General features: G+C 39.9%; 1 protein-coding gene across 3 annotated transcripts in view; it reads left to right on the top strand.

Moving 5' to 3' along the window:
• The window catches only part of atad2b (ATPase family AAA domain containing 2B), a 72,982-nt gene that overhangs the window by 46,497 nt on the left and 4,701 nt on the right, over positions 1 to 21,784 (top strand). For all 3 annotated transcript variants that reach the window (XM_080047875.1, XM_080047876.1, XM_080047874.1), the window contains exons 25-27: positions 422 to 1,183; positions 2,324 to 2,454; positions 17,922 to 18,050. In XM_080047875.1, coding sequence (XP_079904001.1) covers positions 422 to 1,183; positions 2,324 to 2,454; positions 17,922 to 18,050 — 1,022 coding nt within the window. The remainder of the gene's footprint in view (positions 1 to 421; positions 1,184 to 2,323; positions 2,455 to 17,921; positions 18,051 to 21,784) is intronic.

Here is a 21,784-nt window from a genome sequence, read left to right as displayed (position 1 = left end):
ATATTCTCATAACTGAATAAACAAACTTTTCTCACTGGAAAACTGGATTCCTGGAACACTGTTTGAATTTAGAAAGCTAACAGTATACTGTTTCCCTGTTGCTACAGCAGCAGGTCCCACAGTTTTGTTTACACACACTTATTCTAGCCTTAAGTTTCCTTTCAGGTCCCTCAAAATAATTTTGTTTTAGTTTATGATTGAAAGTAAATATGTTTTGTAAACTAACTGCAGGCTCTGCAAATGTAAATAAATCCATTCCCTTGAAACAGCATAAAAATTATCTGAACATGAGGAATCAACTGAATATCTGTATGGTCGGCCATTGTTGTGATTTATTTTATTCTGAAAGGTAAATATATTACGCTTGTTGGAATCAATACGTTTTCATCCTTATCTTTCTTTTTCTCTCTCTCCATCATAGATCATATAAAGCGGAAGGTTCGGCGGCGGCCATCTTGGGGGCGGGGCATCATCCGTAAGAAGAAGAACTACAAGAAGGAAACAGAAGAGGAGGAGGAGGAGGAGGAAGAGGGGGAGGAGGGCGAGGCAGAAGTGGAAGCTACGGGGCCAAGTGACTCATGTTTGACGCAGGACGAGGAATCGTCATGCGATACCCCGGGTCCCCGGGCCAACGGCCACCATCCCCATGTCCCATCCACAGAGGAGGAAAGCTCCAACGAGCCTCCTGTCCAAGCCAGTGCTGAACCTCCAGATGCCAGCCAAGCAACAGAAGAATCAACACCTAAGGAGGAGGAAGCCAAAGAGGCAGATTCTAAGATCACTGAGCAACACACCGATATGCATTGCCCAGGTGGCGGTTCTCAGCCCAAGGAAGGAGACGGGGATAGCCCAGCCAAGATGGATGGCGTCCAGCCTTTGATTGAAATGTCTGTGTCTTCAGATGCCGAGGCCCAGCCTAAGCAAACAGAGGATGTCCTGGTGTCACAAATGGAAACGTGTGTGAATGGAAACGAGTCAATGGACAGCGTGGACTCCCAGAGCCACCAGAGCAGCATTGACCCTGAAAAAAGGACCCCTCAGAGTCAAAGCACAGTCGAGGGCTCCACTGACCCAGAACAGGATGAGCACAAAGACAACAATGAGAGCGAACCAACTCAGGAGCACCCTCCCCAGGACGGGAGTGCATTGACAGAACATGTTCAGGAAGATCAAGATCAAGAAGGTATAAAGCTAGACTTAAGAAAAAATATACAGCTTCATAAGCACTATTTTCTCTATTTCCATTTACAATATTTTTACCTGGGAGTGAGAGTTGCCTAAACAGCTAAATGCTGGATACATGGTGTATTACACATAATTTTTGTTGTCTGTCACATTCGCAAATAATTGGACAGGCTATCAGTCAGCTTGATATGTTGGGTTTTTGTTTGTATTTTTTCCTTTTTTTAATAGTTGATTCTCTGAGTTTGAATTGAACCTTTTATTGAAAAGAGAAAAGTCCAAGTTCATTTTTACACATTCAGTCAGTTCTTTGCCCACTGCTCAATAATGATTATACATAATTATTTTTAATTACCATCCAGCTCTTCTGATTTACACTTAGTTTAGCTTTAAAATCGAGAGGGCATGAATAATGCAGCAGTCCTATAAAGAATGCCCGTTGTAGCAGGCAGTATATTTTAATGGAGAAACTCCAGGGGCTTGAAATTATATGTGCCTTCACAAAATGTATCCTGAAATGTTTTTGTCTTTTAAAAGATTAACAATGTTGACTGAATATTCCCCCCTCCCCTCCCCCCATTTCTGACTCTGACATGTCGCCATTATTCTCTTTCTGTTGGTGAGCAGTATTTGAGTCAAAGATAAGCCACTAAGTTTGTGTTTGTTTATGGACCTGTGGTTCGGCTTGTGGTGAGTATGGCTGAGGTAATGGTGCTGCTAGAATATGGAGAAGCTCATGACACTATCAGACTGACAGCACACAAACACACAGTGGCTCCTCAAACAACAGACAACTCAGCTTCTCTGCCCCCGCACTCATTACAAGCTGAGCCAGGCCTTTTGTCTCCATCAAAGCGTTTTCTTGAGCACTGTTATAAATGGACACGAAAGAGGCCAGATGTGAAATATTGTGCGCTCAGTAGCTTCACATAATTTTCTTCACATATTGTGTGCTGGAGTATTGTATTAATCTCCTGGCAATGGCAGTTTGATTTATTTTATTCTCCATGACAAAAAAAAAATGGTCTTACAGTTAGCTCCCCCGTACTCCTTTTTGCTTGTTTGTGATTGCTCTCACATTGCATTCATTCTTCATAATCCTCATTGTTAACCCTTGTTCCATCAATAATCCATTCATCAGGGGGTTCCACATCCGGGAGGTGCAAGAAGAGCCTGTCGGAGCAGCTGAAGGGAGCTGCTGAGAGGGCCGAGGAAGAGCCGCAACCAGTCCCTCCCCGTCCCCCAGTAGTGGTTGACCACCAGCGACTCATGGTAAGTGTTTCTATGATTCCCTTTTTTTGTCCATTGGTGGTGTATCAGGTTCTTGAACTTCTCGGTCTGAAGGCCGCTATGGTTCGGCGCTCATGATTTGGCACGTTTTCAGTACAGAATTTAAACTAAAGTGAGCACAGGTGTAAATAGTTAAATAAGAAATATTTCTGTATTATGTTTATCTGCTCTAGTGTCAGGCTCTTGGTATTGCACATGCTGGCTCACTGTCATACAATAGAATAGAGCCATCATTGCAAGTGATTGGAAGAATTAAATATCCAAAAAGAGATGATCAATTAAAATACAATGTTTGGGACCTGATGAAGATAAAGAAAATATAAAGAAAATGTGTTTTGTAGACATTTTGGGGTACTTTTAAGTCATTTATGGGGTCAACTCTGTCTAGCTTAACTTAAGTGGAATGTATCAGGGTTCGTACAGATGCTTGAAAGTCTGGAAAATGCTTGATTTTCAATCGAGTGTTTTCAAGGTTTGAAATGTGCTTGAAATCTGAACACTGTGCTGGAAAATGCTGGATTTTCTCTTTATTGACCAGTGTCGTAATTCATCAAATTCTTTCATTTTTTTATTCTGTAAATTAAAAAAAAAATCTGTCGCAATGTTTTCTTCGCCGCCGTCTTGTATGCACGAGTGCAGTTGCTCCCCGTGTTTTCTTTCCTGGGACACGCGCCACACCTGGCGATCGCTCCAGGAATTATCCAGAACCACGAGTCGCTGCTCATGGACCTATTGCTCCCGATACTTCCATATCAGATATCCGTTTCCATTTGGTTATGACGAGGCCCTAATAACCGACAGGCATAGGCTACTGTACGGTCTGCTTAAAGTACCTCCAGCTGTACACAATGGGGGAATCGGCACTTAGAGTTCCTGCCAAAGGTAAATCAGTTGAGAATTTTTTTTTGTTAAAACGTATCGGACTATGTCACTCTGGTTGACTGTTCAATCATGTTCTTCTTTGCAAGTTACACCAAATCCCGAGTTTGTATGTGTAATTGACTTGTTGATACAAATAAATAGCATGCTAAATTGATGCTCAACACCGTTAGCAATTAGCTGACCAGCTAGTTTTCAATAATGTATTGCTCCAAATTCATGTTGTTAGCTAGATAACGTAAGCTTGGGGGTTACTTCATTGTAACGTGATGTTACACTCATGCGAGGAAATTGAGACCTCCGCGAACGTTTGGAGACAGTTTAGAGACTCCCTCGCGACTGCAGTCTCCAACTTGTCGCAAACAGTCGCAGCCCAGTGAGATACGGGCTTAACAGACATGAGTGCCGTGACTTCCTCTTTCTGAACGCGCATTAACGTTATACTTTGATGTGCACTGTGCATTCGAAGCGTGAGGCGAGCCCCCTCCCTGCACCTTCTCTATGTGTGTTGATAGCGTGCCAAGTTTCCGCTGATAAGAATTGTGTCCCCGCCGGCCGGTGAGCGCGCAATCGCGCATGCATCAAACATATTAACGCTTCAATTTCACTCTAGTAAATTCAGAAGTTCTTTGGATCGTTTTGTACATTGTTTTTGGTACATTTGTTTGAAAATTAGGTTTGCAAAGTTATTAATGGCTCATCCGCCAATAAAAATGCTTTTATTCTTCTGTGTAATTAACTGTATCCTATGTATTGCACATTTATAGCACTTTTCATAACACAAATTAAGGTAGCATAGAGGAGGGAGCCTACTAAAATAAAATATCTGGGTTGGTCCCCAGATGTTTTTATTTTAGTAGGTTGGTTTGCATTGGTGTTGAACTGTTCCCTACTTGTTTTCTTCTTTGAATAAAGCCTAATGCTGCTAGTAAAATACCACCAGCCACTCAACCCTCAATAGTAGACATGATATAGAATAATTACCTTTATTACAGTTTAACCAAATGTTTTAACAATAGGCTACAGGAGATATTTGAAAGCACTACACATGCATTGTAGGCTATTCAATTAAATTTGTGTCAGCGGAACCGTGAATGTTCTCCTTTTTTTCATTAAAATGAATGCAGAAAAGGCACACATTGCTTCATAAAAATTCACCAGAATGCAGGAAATTAAGTGTTTAATGCTCAAAGATTTTTGGGGGGGACCCCCAGACCTCCACTTCTAATGTGTCCACACCCAATGTTTACTTAAAACTTGTCCTACGACTTTGCAATTCATGAATTAGTTTATTTTGATAAGATTTTTGATGTTTTATCACATTTTCCAATTGTCTTTATTTCTGATTTATTATAAACAATATGTAAACTTGCAGGACACTAGCAAAAATAATTGGCTGGGAGAGAGGACACTGCAGCAGCACTGATATAGAGTGACAATATGCTCCATCTCATGTGATATTGCTCAAGTATAGTCATGTTGTTATTAACCTGATAGATGGTCATTTTTGGCATATGAACTAAACTGATAAAGGTCTCCTTAGGGCCATACTGCAATTTGGTGATTGTCCATACACATTATATTATGAACACTCCCATTTTACAGATAAGGCAATGTATGAAATCATAAGAATGTATTTATATACTGTATATATTTAAAGCTTCGGCTTCCTTGAAAAAGTTGACATTGTATCTTGAAAGTGCTGGAAAAGTGCTTGAATTTTACTCTTAAAAAGCTGTACGAACCCTGATGTATATTTCATGTTAACCCTTTATCCTATGGCAGGACTGTGGCACAGTGAAGTGGAAGTTTGTTGCTCAAAGTGCAGTCTTTAATCTGAAAACTGTGACTTTTGACTTAGTGTGATGGGTGTCAATTTATATACACATTACCTTTTAAATTGGTGTTTGCTTTTATGCTGACTTTTGTTCACCTATCTACTGTCTTTTCAGTTTTATTTTTGGCAGAGCTTATGATTGTAAATCCACCCAGAAATACAAGCTTGACACCACCTGCATGGGGATCGCTTTTAAGGCCAGGACACACCAGTCCGACACGTTCCGAATACTCAAAAACTGGAGTCGCCGTTTCAGGAAGCTCCAGTCTTTCCGTCGCGGCCCAAAAACACACCGAGACGACTGCTTATTTTCCGTACGTCCTGCGCTTGTAATGTCTCCACAACAGCAGGCGGCGCTAATCTGTATTGTGGCCCGAAAAAATACGAAAGCCGGAAATGATGGGACAGCTCTCTAGAGCATAAACATAGATAGAAATACGTATTTATATTTATGGACCATAAGAGCACAATTTTTAGCAGAGAGTGTCGAGCATGGTGTCGAGCAGTCAACAAGGGTTGATGCATGTGAGTACTCGCAAAACGAAACGAACAAACACATTAAAACGATGGCTAGCTGTTGTTAGCTGTTTGTGCTACCCGCCTCACTTCCGGGCTTCACTGATTCGCTAGCCCTCCACCAATCAAATTGCTCCAAATGAAAGACAATCGGCGGCCGACAGGCTCAAAACAAGCCCGACGACCTCTACGTCGGCCGACGTCACGGGACACACCAAACAGATTCGTCTTTTTTTTTTGACGACGGCGATTATCGGATTGGTGTGTCCTGGCCTTTACTCTTACTGAACCAGGTTGAGGAAAAACAATCCTCATCTCTACTCTAGTGCTAAAAGATTATCTCAGCCATTTACAACCCATCAACATTGTAGCTTTGAAAAGCCCCAGTTTGTGCCCCATAGCCATGTTTCTTGATTCTACACGGTCATCATTCTTATTCAGACCATGAAGGATGTAACAGCTGGTGATGATTTGGCATTGTGCACTGACTGCGATTAGGAGATTTAACAGGTACTGTGTGACCAAGCAATGGTCTGTTAACAGGAGGATAACATGTGGAACCAAATGTCTAAGGTAATTTACTATGATCGTGATCACTTTATGGATTCAATCATTTCAGTAGTTATGAATCAGTGTTGACATGTTGCAGAACATTCAAATAATGTATTATGTAGCTACAAATAATCTTGGAGACACAAGACATGTAAGTTACAAGTAGGTATAGGCAAAAACTTGATATTGTTCTTCAATAATAAACAGCCCCACATCTCACAAGTAAATGAGAACATTTTAAAATGTATTGTAGACTTTCAGTATTTGTTGGAACAGCCGTCAACCGTCTCATTTTGCAACTTTGGACTGTGATAATGTAAAAGTGGGGCTATGATCCAATATGTTTTTGTTAATGTCTTAATTTAATTCATATGGGTGCTGGTTTGAATTGGTTTGCAGTGTGGGTAATGTTTTTTTTCCAGTGGTTAGCATTAGCTAGACTCTTCCATTTTCTTTCATGCATTCCCTGTCACAAAACTCTATTGTGCCCATTTAAGAATCCATGGGCAACTGACATTTATCCACACCTCTGCCCTCTTACCGTCTCTATGTTTGGAAACTATTGAAAGAACATAATTGGTCTGTGTGGATAATTAGAAGTCTTCCGGACCGTTGTTTGAATGGGTCCTAGAATGCAGCACACACAGTAAATTGAAATGTTTTGTGAAATAAAGCTTGAGGTATGGAGGATGGAGAAACTCAATCATGTGTGACGGGGCCTTAAGCTTCCTCCAGTGTGGAGCTGATGTTGTCACACTGCCCTTCTCAGATGGGTAAGGCTTATCCCTCCTTTCCATACACACATATGGTCATGCCCCTGTATCTCTACCCTTTTCATCTTTCAGCAATCAATTTGGTATCCTTGCTATCCTAACATGGAGGGATCCAATTACAGTGGCAGAGCATTTTCATACCTCTCAATGAACAGGTGTTGTTCCTGCAACGTTTGAAACTGACAATGTTATGACTCAAACATGAGCTTCTCTCTGCTTTACTAAATCCGCCAACTTGTCCCAGGATATGTTCCAAGTAACAGAGAGCATATGAAGCAGCTCTGCTTAACTTTGCAGTCACGCTAGTGTCCCACCTAATACCCCAAGCACAAATTGGAACCTCGGCTCAGTGGGTTCCCCTGACAGCACTTCTCACTGTCTGGGTGGGGGGTGCTGGGTTTTAGGGCGCTCTCTCCTGACATGCAATTCCTACTTTGCTCCATGCTCCAAAGTGACATCCAGCTATCAAGCCATTATCTAGTGGCTTTTACCCATGACCCCTCAGAGTGATGGGGAGGGTGGGTGACTCATCCATTTTTTTTTTTCAAACTGACTCCATCCCCTTTTCCAACTTACTGACATGCTTTTAAAGTTGGCCTGGTATTAGTGCTTCAACTGACTGCCCTTATGAGCAGCCAAACACAGAACTAATCTGGAGGTGTATTTGCTAGTTGGGGGGAAGAAGGAAGATATCTAAAAGAAACAGATCGTGAAAAGAGGGGACTGTGAATAATTGCTTTTTCATCCCCGGCTTAAGGAACAAATTGAATATCCGGTGTGCAGGATGAGAGTCACCATTTAAGCAGATATTTGCTGCCAGGGCTGGGACTGGCATTCTGCCTGCTGGGTCTTTGGACCCTCGGTGAGTCGTGTAGTGTTCCTTCTCTCTTCCTTCAGTCGTAGTCATTGATTGTAGAGCGCTCATTATTTTGGACTTTTAACTAGACGGAAGAGGCTTCAAAATCTCTCTGGAATTAAATACCCTCAGAGTGTTATGAGTTTGCTCATATACCTTATGCCTGTAGGACAGCCACACCGGTACTATTTCAGTATTTGCATTCTGTCTTTCACGGCCATGGCACAGTTATTTGCTCCGATTAGAAGTAAAATCCAGTTTTGTTATTATGACGTGTGATGTATTCTGTATCAAAATAAATTCCTCAGCATGACTAAAAAGACCCTGAGGCTTGTTTCGCTCACTCCAATCTCTCTCTTCTAGTCAGCTGTTTTCTTTCATCAATAATAGGACACTTGTCAATAAATGGACTGAAAGAAGCAGTGCTGGCGATTTGCAGATGAGAATTCAGTAACAAGAAATCCAATCCGGCACAGCATTTTCCCCTTCCATCGTACAGAGAACACACAATTTATGTAAAATGCTGTTATCTTTAGCAGCTGCCTAGAAAAAGCTAGGGTTTCTAGTTGCTCGAAAACTGTAGTCTTTTGGTGTGATGGTTAGCTATTACTGAATGTCAGGATGTCCTGTTTTAGAGAAGCCAGTTGACAGAAATGGCCCTATTTCATTTTCTTCTCCTTTCATTTTTAGTATTAATAACAGTGGGGGGCCCTCAAGCAAAGCAGCCCTGATACCTGTCTGTTGAAAAAAAGAACATCTTAATACTAGTGCCGGACCAGCATTTTATTGTCAATAAAAAAGATAGCATTTTAAAGTGCTTCTTTTATTCTCATTCAATCCCACTGATGGCGTTGACAGTTCGGCTATTTGCATGTAATTGCACACTCACATTGCTATGCCTCCTGGCCATGCATGTGAGCACCAGGAGTGTCAATAGCTCACACAACATAAACAAACTGGTTGCTTATATTTTCCTCATATTTTGTAGTAGTTTGCGCAAGCCAAGTTGCCAAGCCTTTCGGGTAATTTAGTGTGCCCTTTTGCAGCACTAACGCCTGATGCATCCCACTCAGTCCATGGCTTGTATAAACAAGAGGCTTGTACTAATGATTAGTTACACAGTACAAGAACATTTGGCTCTGCTTTCACACCAATGGAGGCAACAACGCTGTAGACCAGGGGTTTTCAAAGTGTGAGAGAGTGAGCCCCCCCTCAGAGAACAAAAAAAATAAATCTAAACCCCTGTGTGTTTTGAAAGATCTTAATTAATTATATTTTAAACATATTTTTGAAACATTCTAAACATCTTTGTGCGTTTTAAAGAATTTGAGACATTACCCAAATTATTGACTATTGTTAAATGTCATTCACACACCCAGTGCCTCCAATGTCCTGCTGGGTGAAAATAGTAGCCAGCGGAGAACCAGACTCTCCTAGGGGGGTCCAGGGGTATGCCCCACCGGGAGATTTTTTTTTACCCTTTTAAAGTGAAATGCATGAATCTGGTGCACTTTGAGAGGAAGATTAAGAGGCTAAATCTGAGGAATTTTGTGAGAACAAATCATTTGGAGACGCTGGGTCGGATGAATTAGAAGCTATTGAAGAAAGACACATGGATTTTCCATAAAAATATTAATTTGGTGCTCTTTTTCTTTAACAAGACATATTTCTCTGTAATATAGTGAATGCATTTAAATGCAGTGAGAGGAACGAAGTAGAAGAACTCTTGTCCAGCTATCTTTATTTCCACAGACAAAGCTGAAATAGGCTATAGACTATACACAGTGCATGGGCAACTGAAGGCAGCCCCATTTCCAAATGTTTTTAAATTAACTCAATACATACTGTGCTAGGTCATGAACGTGACGTGATCAGTTAACCTCGGATTATCTCCCAGATGATCTGATTCAATTATTAAACTATTACCTATTCTAGACCAAAACATTGTATTCCTTTTTTGTATGATAACTTACATTTGCTTAATATGATGTTAATATCAAAAACACAAACTTAAATATATATGTAGGGGAAGGTGGGGTGATTTGTGCAACTTTTTACTCAAAGTGATTTTAAAGTCAGGCCTTGACAGTTATGTCTCCAACTCAAATATGTACATATATTTCAGGATGTTGTGCATCCCTGGCAATAAAAACTTTGGATCTGGAATAAACTGTTTAAGAAATATAGCTTTCGGAAAAAAAGTTGTCTTGTCGCACAAATCACCCCACTACGTGGGGTGATTTGTGCGTCATTGTGTCACAATGACAAAGTCACCATCATCATCTTTCTGGCCATCTGAACTCTCATCAGTGGTGTCGTTAAGTGGAATTGAGATGTCACCCTCTTCTGAGCTACTGTAGACAATCACTTTCTTTTGGTGACCAGCGTATACAGCCATGCCACTGGCACAACTCTCAGAAATGTACTTTGCACTAGTTGCTCCGTGCTTGTGGAACCAACTGCCACCTGACAAATGTGATTCCCCCTACATTTCTGCCTTTAAATCAAGGCTCAAAACCCATATGTACACCCTGGTGTTTCCTCCCCATTAACCTCTGCACTACTTACTTACCTCTGCACTACTATCTGTGTTTATGTGGATGTATGGGCTTTACGTCTTTTATTTTGGTTATTGTTATTTTACCTTCATTGTTTACCTACTGAATGCACTATGTACAGCACTTTGGACAGTGCAAACTGTCATAAATGTGCTTTTATAAATACATTTTACTTACTTACTTACTTATAACTCACCCAGGCCCTTGCGCACAAATCACCCCATCCCCAGAATTTTGGATAATAGGCATGATGCAGCAATTTAGGGTTGACATTGTGCTAACTATATAGACTCAAAGTATAGCATACCAAAGCACTAAAACATGTGTCAAATGTTTTCAAACGTGTCTATAATTGTTCAGACACAATAATCAAAAAACCTTGATCATGGAAATTTTACTTTGAAAGGCAAAACTTTTTTGAGCTTAAATGTGCTTATATCTTATTCCTTGTGTCTCCCTTCTTTACAGGATGAGTCAAATGGATGGCTCTTCTTAAATATGTGGTCACATTTCCAATTTCTTCCACGGTTTTCTAGAAACAAGGGGTTTTGCAACTTCCAAAATGCACAAATCACCCCACCTTCCCCTATATGTGAAAAAAAAAAAAAAAAAAAAAATATATATATATTTTTTTTTCACATATTCATCCGTGTCCCCCCTGCCATAACTCCTAGGGGGCGCGCCCCACAGTTTGAAAACCACTGCTGTAGAGCATTTAGATAGATGGAAACATGCTGTTGCGGGGATATGATACTATATTAGAATAGGCTAGGTAGTTGTTACGTTCCAGTCAGGGGCACATTTTCTAAAAGCAACAGAGCTTTGGGTGAATTACTAGAAACAATAGTATACAGACCTTACCCTATGGTCAGTTAGTGTCTCTTTTTTTCAATAACTAATCAAAGCAAATACTGTGTTTGTTATTTTATTTAAAGGGAGGCGTATGTTTACATATCTTTTTACAGATTCATCATCTGACTTTAAATGTTGTATTGACAGTAATGTAATGCAGAGCTTTAAGCAGTAAGGGCCTAAACGAAAGCTGCTGCGCCTTATATTATGTATACAGTTTTCTGGGCAGTACACATTTGTTTGTTCTGAAAACATAATTTCATTATGCACGCATTCTGAAATGCTAACATGCTTTGTCAGCACCTTTCATTGTTTAACCCATTGATGATTATGGCAATCTAGGATGCATGTCCTTAATGCCTGAGGGTTTTCTGAAAAAATAGTACGAATTGTCAAGTCTACCAAAACCTGAATATCTAAGCCTTAGTAGCACATATAAACATTAAATAAAATATATTTAAAAGGTAAGGTTCACAGGTTTCATTTAAACATGCTGTCTTAGCGCTTACAAACCAACAAATTTTTCTAAAATGGATTTGAGTTGGAGCAGCAAAATATAGCCTAAATTCATAAATATTGTTAATAAATAGATGCAATGTGTTGTGTGATTTTCGTCAGTAGCCTATAGTAGACCTAGATTCTGCGCACCGAACGCCACTAACTGTTCTGTAATACACTATCGCCGACACAGCCGGCTTATTTTTTTTATTGTTTTAATTTATCTATTTATTTATTTATTTATTTTTGATTGACGTGATTTTCGGCAAACCACACAACATTTGGCTGGTCACGTGGTCTTACAAAATCAACTAAACCCACCTCATGTGTATTTGAACCAATGACGGTGCATTCTATGCTGCTCGCGCCATGAAAATTATGCAGCACCCAGCAGGAGATACAATGTTGCGTCGCGCAGCAGCCGGCATCAATGGGTTAACAGCCGGCCCTCCCCAACACATACACAAACTGGTTGCACTAGGTATATATCGGACATCCGATTGATTAACCTTTATTTCCCTTGAGGTTCACCCAAGTCTAACGATAGCTGGTCGATAGCTAGTCCTTCCCATAACATTGACCTTATACTACTTTTTTTCTATGATAATTTGTTTGCCCCTAGTTTTGACTTCAGTGCATTTATTTTGAAAACATTCTCAGGCGATTTAGCAGGGTTATGTGGATTTCTTTAGGGTTATTTGTGTAAAGTCAGTGCTACGGTTCCCTGCTCTGTCACCGTTTGATATTGGATCTCTGCTGTCTTAAATCTATAAAACATTGAAATTATTTCCTGTGGTCTGTTTACCAAACAATTTTTTTTCTCAGTTATCGAATAGAATATCTATTCTTCAAAACTTTTCTCCCCGTGACCCGTCACTGAAAAAAGAATAGTAAAGGTCACACATAATTTTTTACATCTTACATTATTCATTATTCTTACTTTGACCTTGAGTGGCAAACGGAAGGGAATAGCGAAGATCAGTGGCAATAATTACTGATTGAACAGCGTGGCACAATCCAACAGAGATGCATTTTAATCTCTAATATTTGAAGTTCATCCGGCCTGAGCTGTTAATATTAAAATAACATTGCTGACAAAGTTACAAAATGCCACAATGGCAGAGCGGCGCAATTACATCCAAACAAAATAAAATAGACTTGACTTGGTGGTACTGAGTGTTCAAGTTAAAAATAATTAACTATATTTGGTCAAGCTCAACTCCCTTGTCCAAAGTCAAAACTAAACTAAATTTCACAAGTGTGTTGGGAAGCCGCTTATTAAACCCTAATTGAATCAAGATAATGGCTCGACCTGGTTTAACTTATACCCTGTCCACGAAAATGTCCCTGAATCTCTAAGCTTTATTTTGAAACACCCTTACTGACCTTTAAGATTTATTTATTAATTCTTAAATTATTATAACTTACTTTTTATTTTATGTATTTATTCTGTCTGGGTCTGTGTTACAGATGTGCTGGTTCGGGCAAATGTTGCTCCTTACATAATGTCTATGAGTCACTGTTTAAACATGGTGCCACCTTGGGTGACAGTCAGTAGACATTAAAATACTGGAGGTGTTTAATTATTATTCATCCTTATAGAAGAAAAACTAAAACATTCAACACTTTTTCAGGCCACATATCAAAATCACAAATAAGCATGTAACACCCTTAAGAAAATTAAGTTTATTGATTAATCATACTCATGCAGCTTGATAAAGATCTTGTACACAAGATCTTACCAGAAACTGAGTATTTTTCCTTCCTTTATACTGAAAAAATAACCATAAAGGAAGAAGTTATCAGATGGGTGGCAGTTTTCCAGTGATATGCTATTAGAAGCAAGGCCAACCTCTGCATATTTAAGACTAGTTGGTAACCCCAGCAGGGTTTTTACATGCCCAGCTGAAAGAGATGAGCATTTCACTTTAATGTGCTGTGTGACCATGGTAATATGATTTGTTATGATTGTCCCTGACCCTTATAATACTATCGAGATTGAATTACCTGTGTGACCAAGTGCCCTGTAAGCCACATTATGTACCACTGCCAATGGATCCCCCCCTCACCCCCCACGCAAATCCACCCTCTGCCCTCACTAAAGGCATTCATGGTATTCATAGTAACAAGCAAACCAGAATCATTTATAATTCATTCCTTTGCTGGTGCTGGAGACCGAAAAAAAAGTTAGCTAAAACAGGAAGCAGGATTTGAATTTTTCTCTTAGATGCAGATATTGGAGGCTCAATAGTGTCCCTGGTGACAGGGACTTTTGTGCTTTAAATCCTATTTCTCTTTTTCCCCTGACTACCTGGGAACCATATTCACTCACTCAATACTGAGGGTAGCTCTTCAGACACACACACACGGGCACACACACACATGCACACACACACATGCACAGCTAGTGATCCTTCAGTGATCAAAGAGGAAGCTCTTCGTTTCCTCCAATCTGCATGTATAATTGTTTACAGATTGTTTGTGTGAAATGGTTTTGTATACTCAAAGCATAGAAGAATGGTAAGTCGAAATGTGTAGCATGGCAACATTAAGGCATATTAGTGCATTTAGTTCAGAACACAAATTATTTATTGCATTCAACTGATATTACCATCAGCATTTTGTGATTTCATAACAGCATTTTAATTTATTTATTTTATTTGGAAGACTATTAGACTAGGGGGTGAGTTCATTTTGACGTTTTGCTAATTATTTTTAAAGAGCAACTTGACACCAGTGTAAAACCTAGGTTTCGCTGATTGCCAGAGGTCGAGATTCCAACATTACGGCTGTGATGTGAACTGTGTCAGCAGCTAGCCTAGTGTACAAACGGTGTTGAATTTCACATTTGAATTTGACGTATATCATAATCATTAATATGTACTCCCTAACACGCAGGATGCATGCTGACTGATTCATGACCTTGCCATAAAAAAAGAACAGCATAAATAGTTTGAAAAATCTCTTAAGCTAGAGCTAGTGCTGGCGTTCTAATGTCTCTGTGGTCTTAACCTGGCCTGGATGGCTCAAGGAATATCAGAACATTGGTCATGTCTCTGTGCACTGTGTAGATTGTATGACTGGTCATTTAAATAGCTGCAAAACTGTGTGATGAGGAAAGTTAGCACCCAGTCTCTGGCCTGAATCCAGTTGCATGAACCACCTCTGTATTCTTCCACATGTATCTCCACTGTTTATAAGAATTCAGGTTGTTTTTGTTTGAGTTATTATAACATTTTGATTTGGTAAATTCAGATTGCTGCAAACATTTTTAAAGGTGAACATTAACCCATTGTGTTGCTTTTAAATAATTAAATACAATACATCCTGTAGTTTAGCTCTAGAAAAGACTTTCCTTATGTTACATACAATCCTTTTTCACTGACAATTTTGGCACCAATTGAACTCCAGCTACCGTTATTCGGCTCTGTTCTCTAAAGCCACATTCATCACAAGCCCTCTAAGCTCAATTTGTGGTCCTAAGAAGAATTGGCGATAGATAGAGATGTGAGTAAAGAAAAGGGATGTGAGTTAAGATTGGAACGGGGGGAGGTTAAATGGTCCATGTCAGTAGCAGTCTTTAACGCATGGGATTACTGGCCTTTTGTGTGCAGTGGGCTCACTCAATCACTGAGCCCATGTAAGACACACTCGCTCAATTCAACCCCAACACTGTCACAGGCCTCCTGATCAAGCAGACAGCCAGCTGATTGCAGCAGTGTACTCCACAGTCTACGACGGTAAGAGCAGAATACATTGTGGAAAAGAAGAGAGAGGGAGCTAAAAAAAGGAAAGAAAGAATATAAAGACAAATGCATTGAAAGCAAAGGAGTGTTTGTGAAAAATGGGGTTGAAGAGTATGAGAGGCGAGCCTTTATGCAACATTGAAATTTGTGGCAGCAGGTGAGAAGATGCACTATAAAGGAGAGATGGTGCACCGCAAAGTATATGCACTTAAAGAAAGAGGGGATGCATAATCAAAAATAGAAAGGCAAGCGGCAGTTTGGATGAAAGGAAGGTCGGAGCAGTGCCTTTTACATCATTACACACGTGTGAGAGATGGGTTTAAATGATGCTAATTAAAGCTTTTATGCCTGTGTTGTTCAAATTGGCATCTCACCTGGATTTGCTCTATGTGGTCCTGTTATCTGAGTTTTCATGCCTGGGTTGAAGCCTGTGATATCTGAGAACTCCCTTGATGTTAGACCACAGTTGATGTGTCAAAACGCATTGAATCATTGAATATATGGAAGCAGATAAAAACATTTAGAAAAGGGTGGGTATCCACATGCATTCTGAGTATTTGAGAAATTCTTTGTGTTCTTAACTTTTCTTTGTAAAGGGACCTATATTAAATTATCCAGGTGGAAGTTATTTACGTCACAGGCGTATAACCGGTGAACCCCGAAACTGCCAGATTAGATTAAAAATGAGTGCCAATACTTGAAGTATATTTTCTACTCAGTCATGCAGGCTATTGAGTTCAGTATAGTAAGTGCCGACTGGATATCAAAATGGAAAAGTGTGGAACATGACATTTGTTTTCTGAGATGGAACACACAAGAGGCTTTTCTTCACTCAACTCTTTATTAACTGCATGTACATTTAAGTAACTCTACTATTCAGTGTGGGAAACCTTAGATAATTGGCAACTGCCTTAGGAATTAAATGGCTAACCTTTCATTTCTCTCTCTCTCTCGCGCTCTCGCTCTCTCTCTCTCTCTCTCTCTCTCTTTCTCTGTGTGGGGAAGAATTATTTATACAGGGTTAAGTTATAATGGGTTTCTGTGATGCAACTGAAACATTTATAAACAGAGAAAGCACTCTTAAGGAATACAGACCTCTGACAGGGCATAATAATCTCCCTTGTCACCCATTACTTTTACTGTCAACATTGTAGATGAAAGAATAGTTATGCAACAGTAGCCAGTGTTTGGCCTGGTGATTTGTCCTAGGAGAACCTCTGGAATCACAGTCTCTGCTTCTTAATGACACTTTGGCATCCAATTATAAAGCTAATACATCCCAACACATAAGAATGGCATTGTGTGGACCCAGGTGACCTTAACCATAATGTTGCCGCTGTCACATTTTAAGAAGGAGGTTAATCAAATTCTAATGATTCACAATAGTTTCAGTTGATAGCTTTGTGGCAACTGCTCAAATGCTAATAGTCACGACTAACGATTGGATCCCAAGGGCAGCTCGGCTTATGTTTGAAATTAACTTTTGCATAACTCTCCATTAGAGATTGTTTGTGCTTTTAGAAAGAGTAAAAACTTCCCTTACAAAGTGAAGTATTGCTCCCAAGGTTACATTTCTGTTCATGTCTCGGGATTAAGTTTCAACTGCAGTTCTTGTTGACGTGAAGCCGCCGTCTCTTACTTTAATCAAGGCAACGGTTCTGTCATTGGAGCACAAATCATTGTCAGATGGAGCACAGCGATTAATACAATGCTTACCTTTATTTTTTGCAGACTGTATTTTCTTTCTTTTGCACACTGTAATTATCTCTCAGGCGTTCAGTGATGAGAGGCTTTGACAGACATCCGCAACTTATTAACCTTGACATTACCATGCATTTTTTTTTTTTTATACATGGGGTTTCTCTCACGCACGCGCACACTATGTTTCAGTCCAGGTTTTCTCCGTTTGCCTTGTGTGTCAGTGAGGCTTACTGTAATTATTGTGCCTTTGCTCTCTCTCAATCCATGCATTCTGATGAGCCCGGTGTTTAAATAGTCGCACATACACACGCACACAGACCTCGGCTTCGGTAAGATGCGAGGAACGGGTCAATTGAAAGGGCCTTTGACTGTCCAGAATGTTTTAATTACAGTCACAGTGAAATGTAAACTTGCTTCTAATTACGATTAGCCTTAATTAGCTGTCACTCTGATCGTAATTGCTTTTGAATACAGCTGACCTCCAAATGCTTCATCTCCACACACCAACATCAGCGCATTCTTGCGTGACCAGTTATTCAGCACTTAATGCCTGTCTGTTTTATAATTGTTTGTCAATACACATTTATTATATTTATTAGTGATAGCGTGTGTTGTTTTTATAAGCAAGACACCTTTACTTTATTTGTAATGTATTTTGTTATGTGTGTGCTTCCCCGTCAGGCGCTGCTGGACATGGTGGTGAAGAAGAGTGAGGGCTACAGTGTGGAGCAGCTGGAGAGACTGTACTCTGTCCTCAGCCAGTGTATCTTCCAGCACCGAAGACAGTACGAAAAGACGGAACTACTGGAGGTCAGTTTTTCTCTTTAAAATCCCTAAAAATTGCCGTCCAGTTAAAATCAAGTAATTTAGAGTTATATAAAGATATGAATCCATAACGTCACATAATACTATGCAATTTACAGTGAGACTAGAGCTGAAAGTCGTTTGGTTGATTGATGGAAAATAATTCGGCAACAATTTTGCTAACGGCTTCAAGCCTTTGGTTCCTGCTTCTCAATGGTGAATATTTAATATTTTTTCTGATCTGCGATAGAAAACTCTACATCGAAAATTGGGAAATGTTTCCGTATTCTAAGACATATTATAAAGACAAAAAACAATGCATTGGTTAATAGACAAAATAATCAGCAGATTATTTGAATAATGAAAGAATAGTTAGTTCCATTGCTAGACATACGATAGAAGTCTTATTTATCCCCAGGTAAATGGCTGTGCAGCAATGTGTAATCTGAGGTCCATATGGTTAATTTGCGTTGTCCCGGAGCGTATAATGACAGATCGTTGCTCACTTTTTCACATTGTAAGTCATTATAATATTGCATTTTTCAGTTAATCCAACTTCTCATCTTTTCACCACACAAAAAAAAAGTGGTTGAAGCCCTTAAGAAATGTGTAAATAAGGCAAATTCACATTAAAGTAAATGTGAGACGCTCCATTGCAGCTGTGCAGCAAGGGGCATCTTTTGTGTGCAATACAAAGAGGTGACATTCAGTGTTCTGCAAGGCTTTATTGAGACAAAATGGCCTGGAGATGATACCTGGAGATAAACATGTATTCCTGGTGTCATCTTTTATTGGGTGCTGCAGGTCTGACACAATGCGAGTGGAATTACTCAGCCCGAGTAACTAGTTTCATGATCCCAGGTCACATGTTTGCCACCTTGACAGTGAGGTTCTAAACAACTGTTAACATTTATTGAACTCGTAATGCCAGACATGATGTTAAATGGAAGGGGGCGAATGATATCCGTGAAGAAGTTTGTCATGCATGGTGTCTTTGCACAAGTAAGAGTTAGACATGCACACACACTTAGACAGGCTGAAACAGACAGTTGTGTCAAGTTACAGGCATCATGACAAGAACGAAAACAGCAAGGTCAGGTGTATTTATTGGAGGAAAGATACCGACTGTGGAAGTGCAGCTGAGGACCAGTGGTAAAAATTAAGGACTACAATTTCAAATTGTATTCTGTATTCAACAACCTGAATGACATCATAGCCGAATTAGGTATAGCATTTGAATTAGAATTTCCTACTAAAACAATTAAGCCTACTGCAGATGCCACAAAAAGTTAATATCTATGTGTATTCCCAACTTTTACATTTCCATGAATTGAATTGCTTTTCTGAAAAATACTGTGGCATAATTGCAAATATTGTAGAAATCAAGCTCATTTTCTGTAAAATAGTGATTATTGTTGCACTCTGTGTTAAGTGTTTTTAGTCCGATTCCCTTTAGAAAATGACAACAAACATTACATTTCTTGCATATGTGAGTAAGGGTTAACAAAAAAGACCCTGATAAATATAAGGTCATTTTATGTGTTTCCATTTTTATTCTCACTTGACACTGTTCCATACAGAGAAAAGCTGCTGTATTTATTTATTTTTGCCCAGGATCCCATCTGGTCATCTGTTGTAAGGATGTCAATGCAGACAGCGGGCCAGGAAAGGCAGTGTCCTGGTGTTGGTAGCCAGAACTGGCTGTCAGGATGTCAGAGGGAGCGAACGAGCAGTCAGCCAGGTGGTGCCGCCTGTCGACAGGCCGGCTGTTGGAGTAGGAGGAGGGAGGGAGGGAGGGAGGGAGTGCGTTTGTCTAGGTTCATTCCATACTGCCAGCCCAAATTGGTGTTTCCAGAGCCCAAATGTCAGCTCGTTTGGCCCGTGTTTTATTTGCCTGTGCTTTCAGCACACATCAAGTCTCCACAGCCGGTCATCTCCCCAGAGAATGCAAAAAAAAAAAAAAAGAGTATGCAGAGTAGTATGTAGCATGGCGGCAAAAGCTATTTCTATTTAATGTTGCACTCCGTTGCAGGGCATGGTGATTGTGTCTACATAGATGAGATGAGTGAAATGGAGCGTGTCCATACATTTGTCTGCTTTACCCTCCCTGTCCTCCTTTGGGTATGGCTTGTCTCGAGCCTTTCAGGAGAGGCAACGTTTCAGCAGATGGAATAGACTACACCCTGCATCCAGTTGAAGCCGGAGGGACTATGTTTGCTCTGTACACACAAACATGACCACTATGTTCCTATAAATTGGCCAAGGCCTAATGATCCATCTTGCCCTTGTCTCAAACATCAGTTTGAGACTTTGTAAGAGTCTTTGACCTTTAACCCGACTTGGTGCAGTGCCAGAGCTTATTCATGCCACTGGGAGAGTTAGCTGATCATTAGAAGGGTTGTTTAGTTCTCTGCTAATTTGTGTGTCTGCTGCTGTAGATTGTGCTCAATATAGCTCATTAAATTGGCTTTTTTGGCTTACTTGTTTATGGAGATCAATGTCACGGGCAGTGTGGAGTGCAAAATTGTTCCTGGAACTCGTTGTGTTTCAAGGTCCATTTGGTAAATTGATTGTCTTGTTCCTATTTATGCAGATAGGCGGTAGTTGAGTGAACTTTATGACACATAAAGCTATTTGTAGCATGTTTACTCAAAATCATTCATGGAAAAAAAACTTATGGCTTTTGAGACATCTCAAAAATTGTTTTTGCTTATGTTGAACAGATGTATAAAGACAAAACAATCATACATGAGACAGAGGAATTAGAGCTTTCATTTAAAATAACATCTGTAAAACAGAATGCAATGCAGCCCAGTCTTTTGTCATTGTGAGTTTGTTGTCTGTTTGAAACTTCACCTTCATCCAGACAGACTGTCCAGTCATTTTCTCTTTTGTGAAAAAAAAAAATGCAACATACAATGTTGTTTGTTGTTTTTGCTCTCCTAACCTACACACACACACACACACCACAGAGAATCTTGTTTCCCCATGGGGTGTAGAAAACCGATGTCGGGAAATAGAGGAAATCAGTAACCGAGGTGGAAGTAGATGAGAAAGGTTCAAAGAAGGCATAATCTTGTTGACTTTCACAGAGAGTGCTACAGGATGCAACTAGATGTCAGTGAGACAAGAGGGGTAGGTGCTGCGGAGGCTTTTCACATTATCTGCTGTTTTTTTTTGGATGCCAAGGTGATAGACTTAACATCACAGATGTGCAAATCGTCAAAGAGCTTTCTTGCTAGTTGGTTGTGTGGGTTTGCAGTATTGGGACACGGCAAACAGACAGGTGTTAAAAGCATCCATGGGTCTAAATGTGGGCTGTGGCTCCTTCGCTGAAGCTTTCAGGGAATTTTCTAAATGAGGGACTTTTTATACAGCTGCACATTAACCTCACTTTTAATACCTTGGTTGGATCTTTCAGCCTGTGTGACCTGATGCTTCTAGTTGTGCAGGTATAATGATGAAGTGGCGAAGGCTTAATTGGTGTTATAAATGGAATACATGTAGAATATCATCAGACCTGTGATCTTTGGATAATGCTGATAGGATGGGTATCGTTTTCATCAGATCACAATTAACAAATCAACAGCTGGCCACTAAAATGATTAGTTTTGGTTTTAAATTTAGTGGGCATGAAATGAAAGGTGAGGTTAATGCAATCAGCCAAAACATTCAAAACGCTCCAATATGATCTTTCAAAGGGAGAAATAATGCATAGGATAACAAAATAAATAAATCAG

Source organism: Ammodytes marinus (assembly GCF_949987685.1).
Source record: "Ammodytes marinus genome assembly, chromosome: 19".
Taxonomy (NCBI): Eukaryota; Metazoa; Chordata; class Actinopteri; order Uranoscopiformes; family Ammodytidae; genus Ammodytes; species Ammodytes marinus.
Note: the sequence above shows the minus strand (reverse complement) of the source record. Positions and strands in the feature narration are given on the sequence as shown.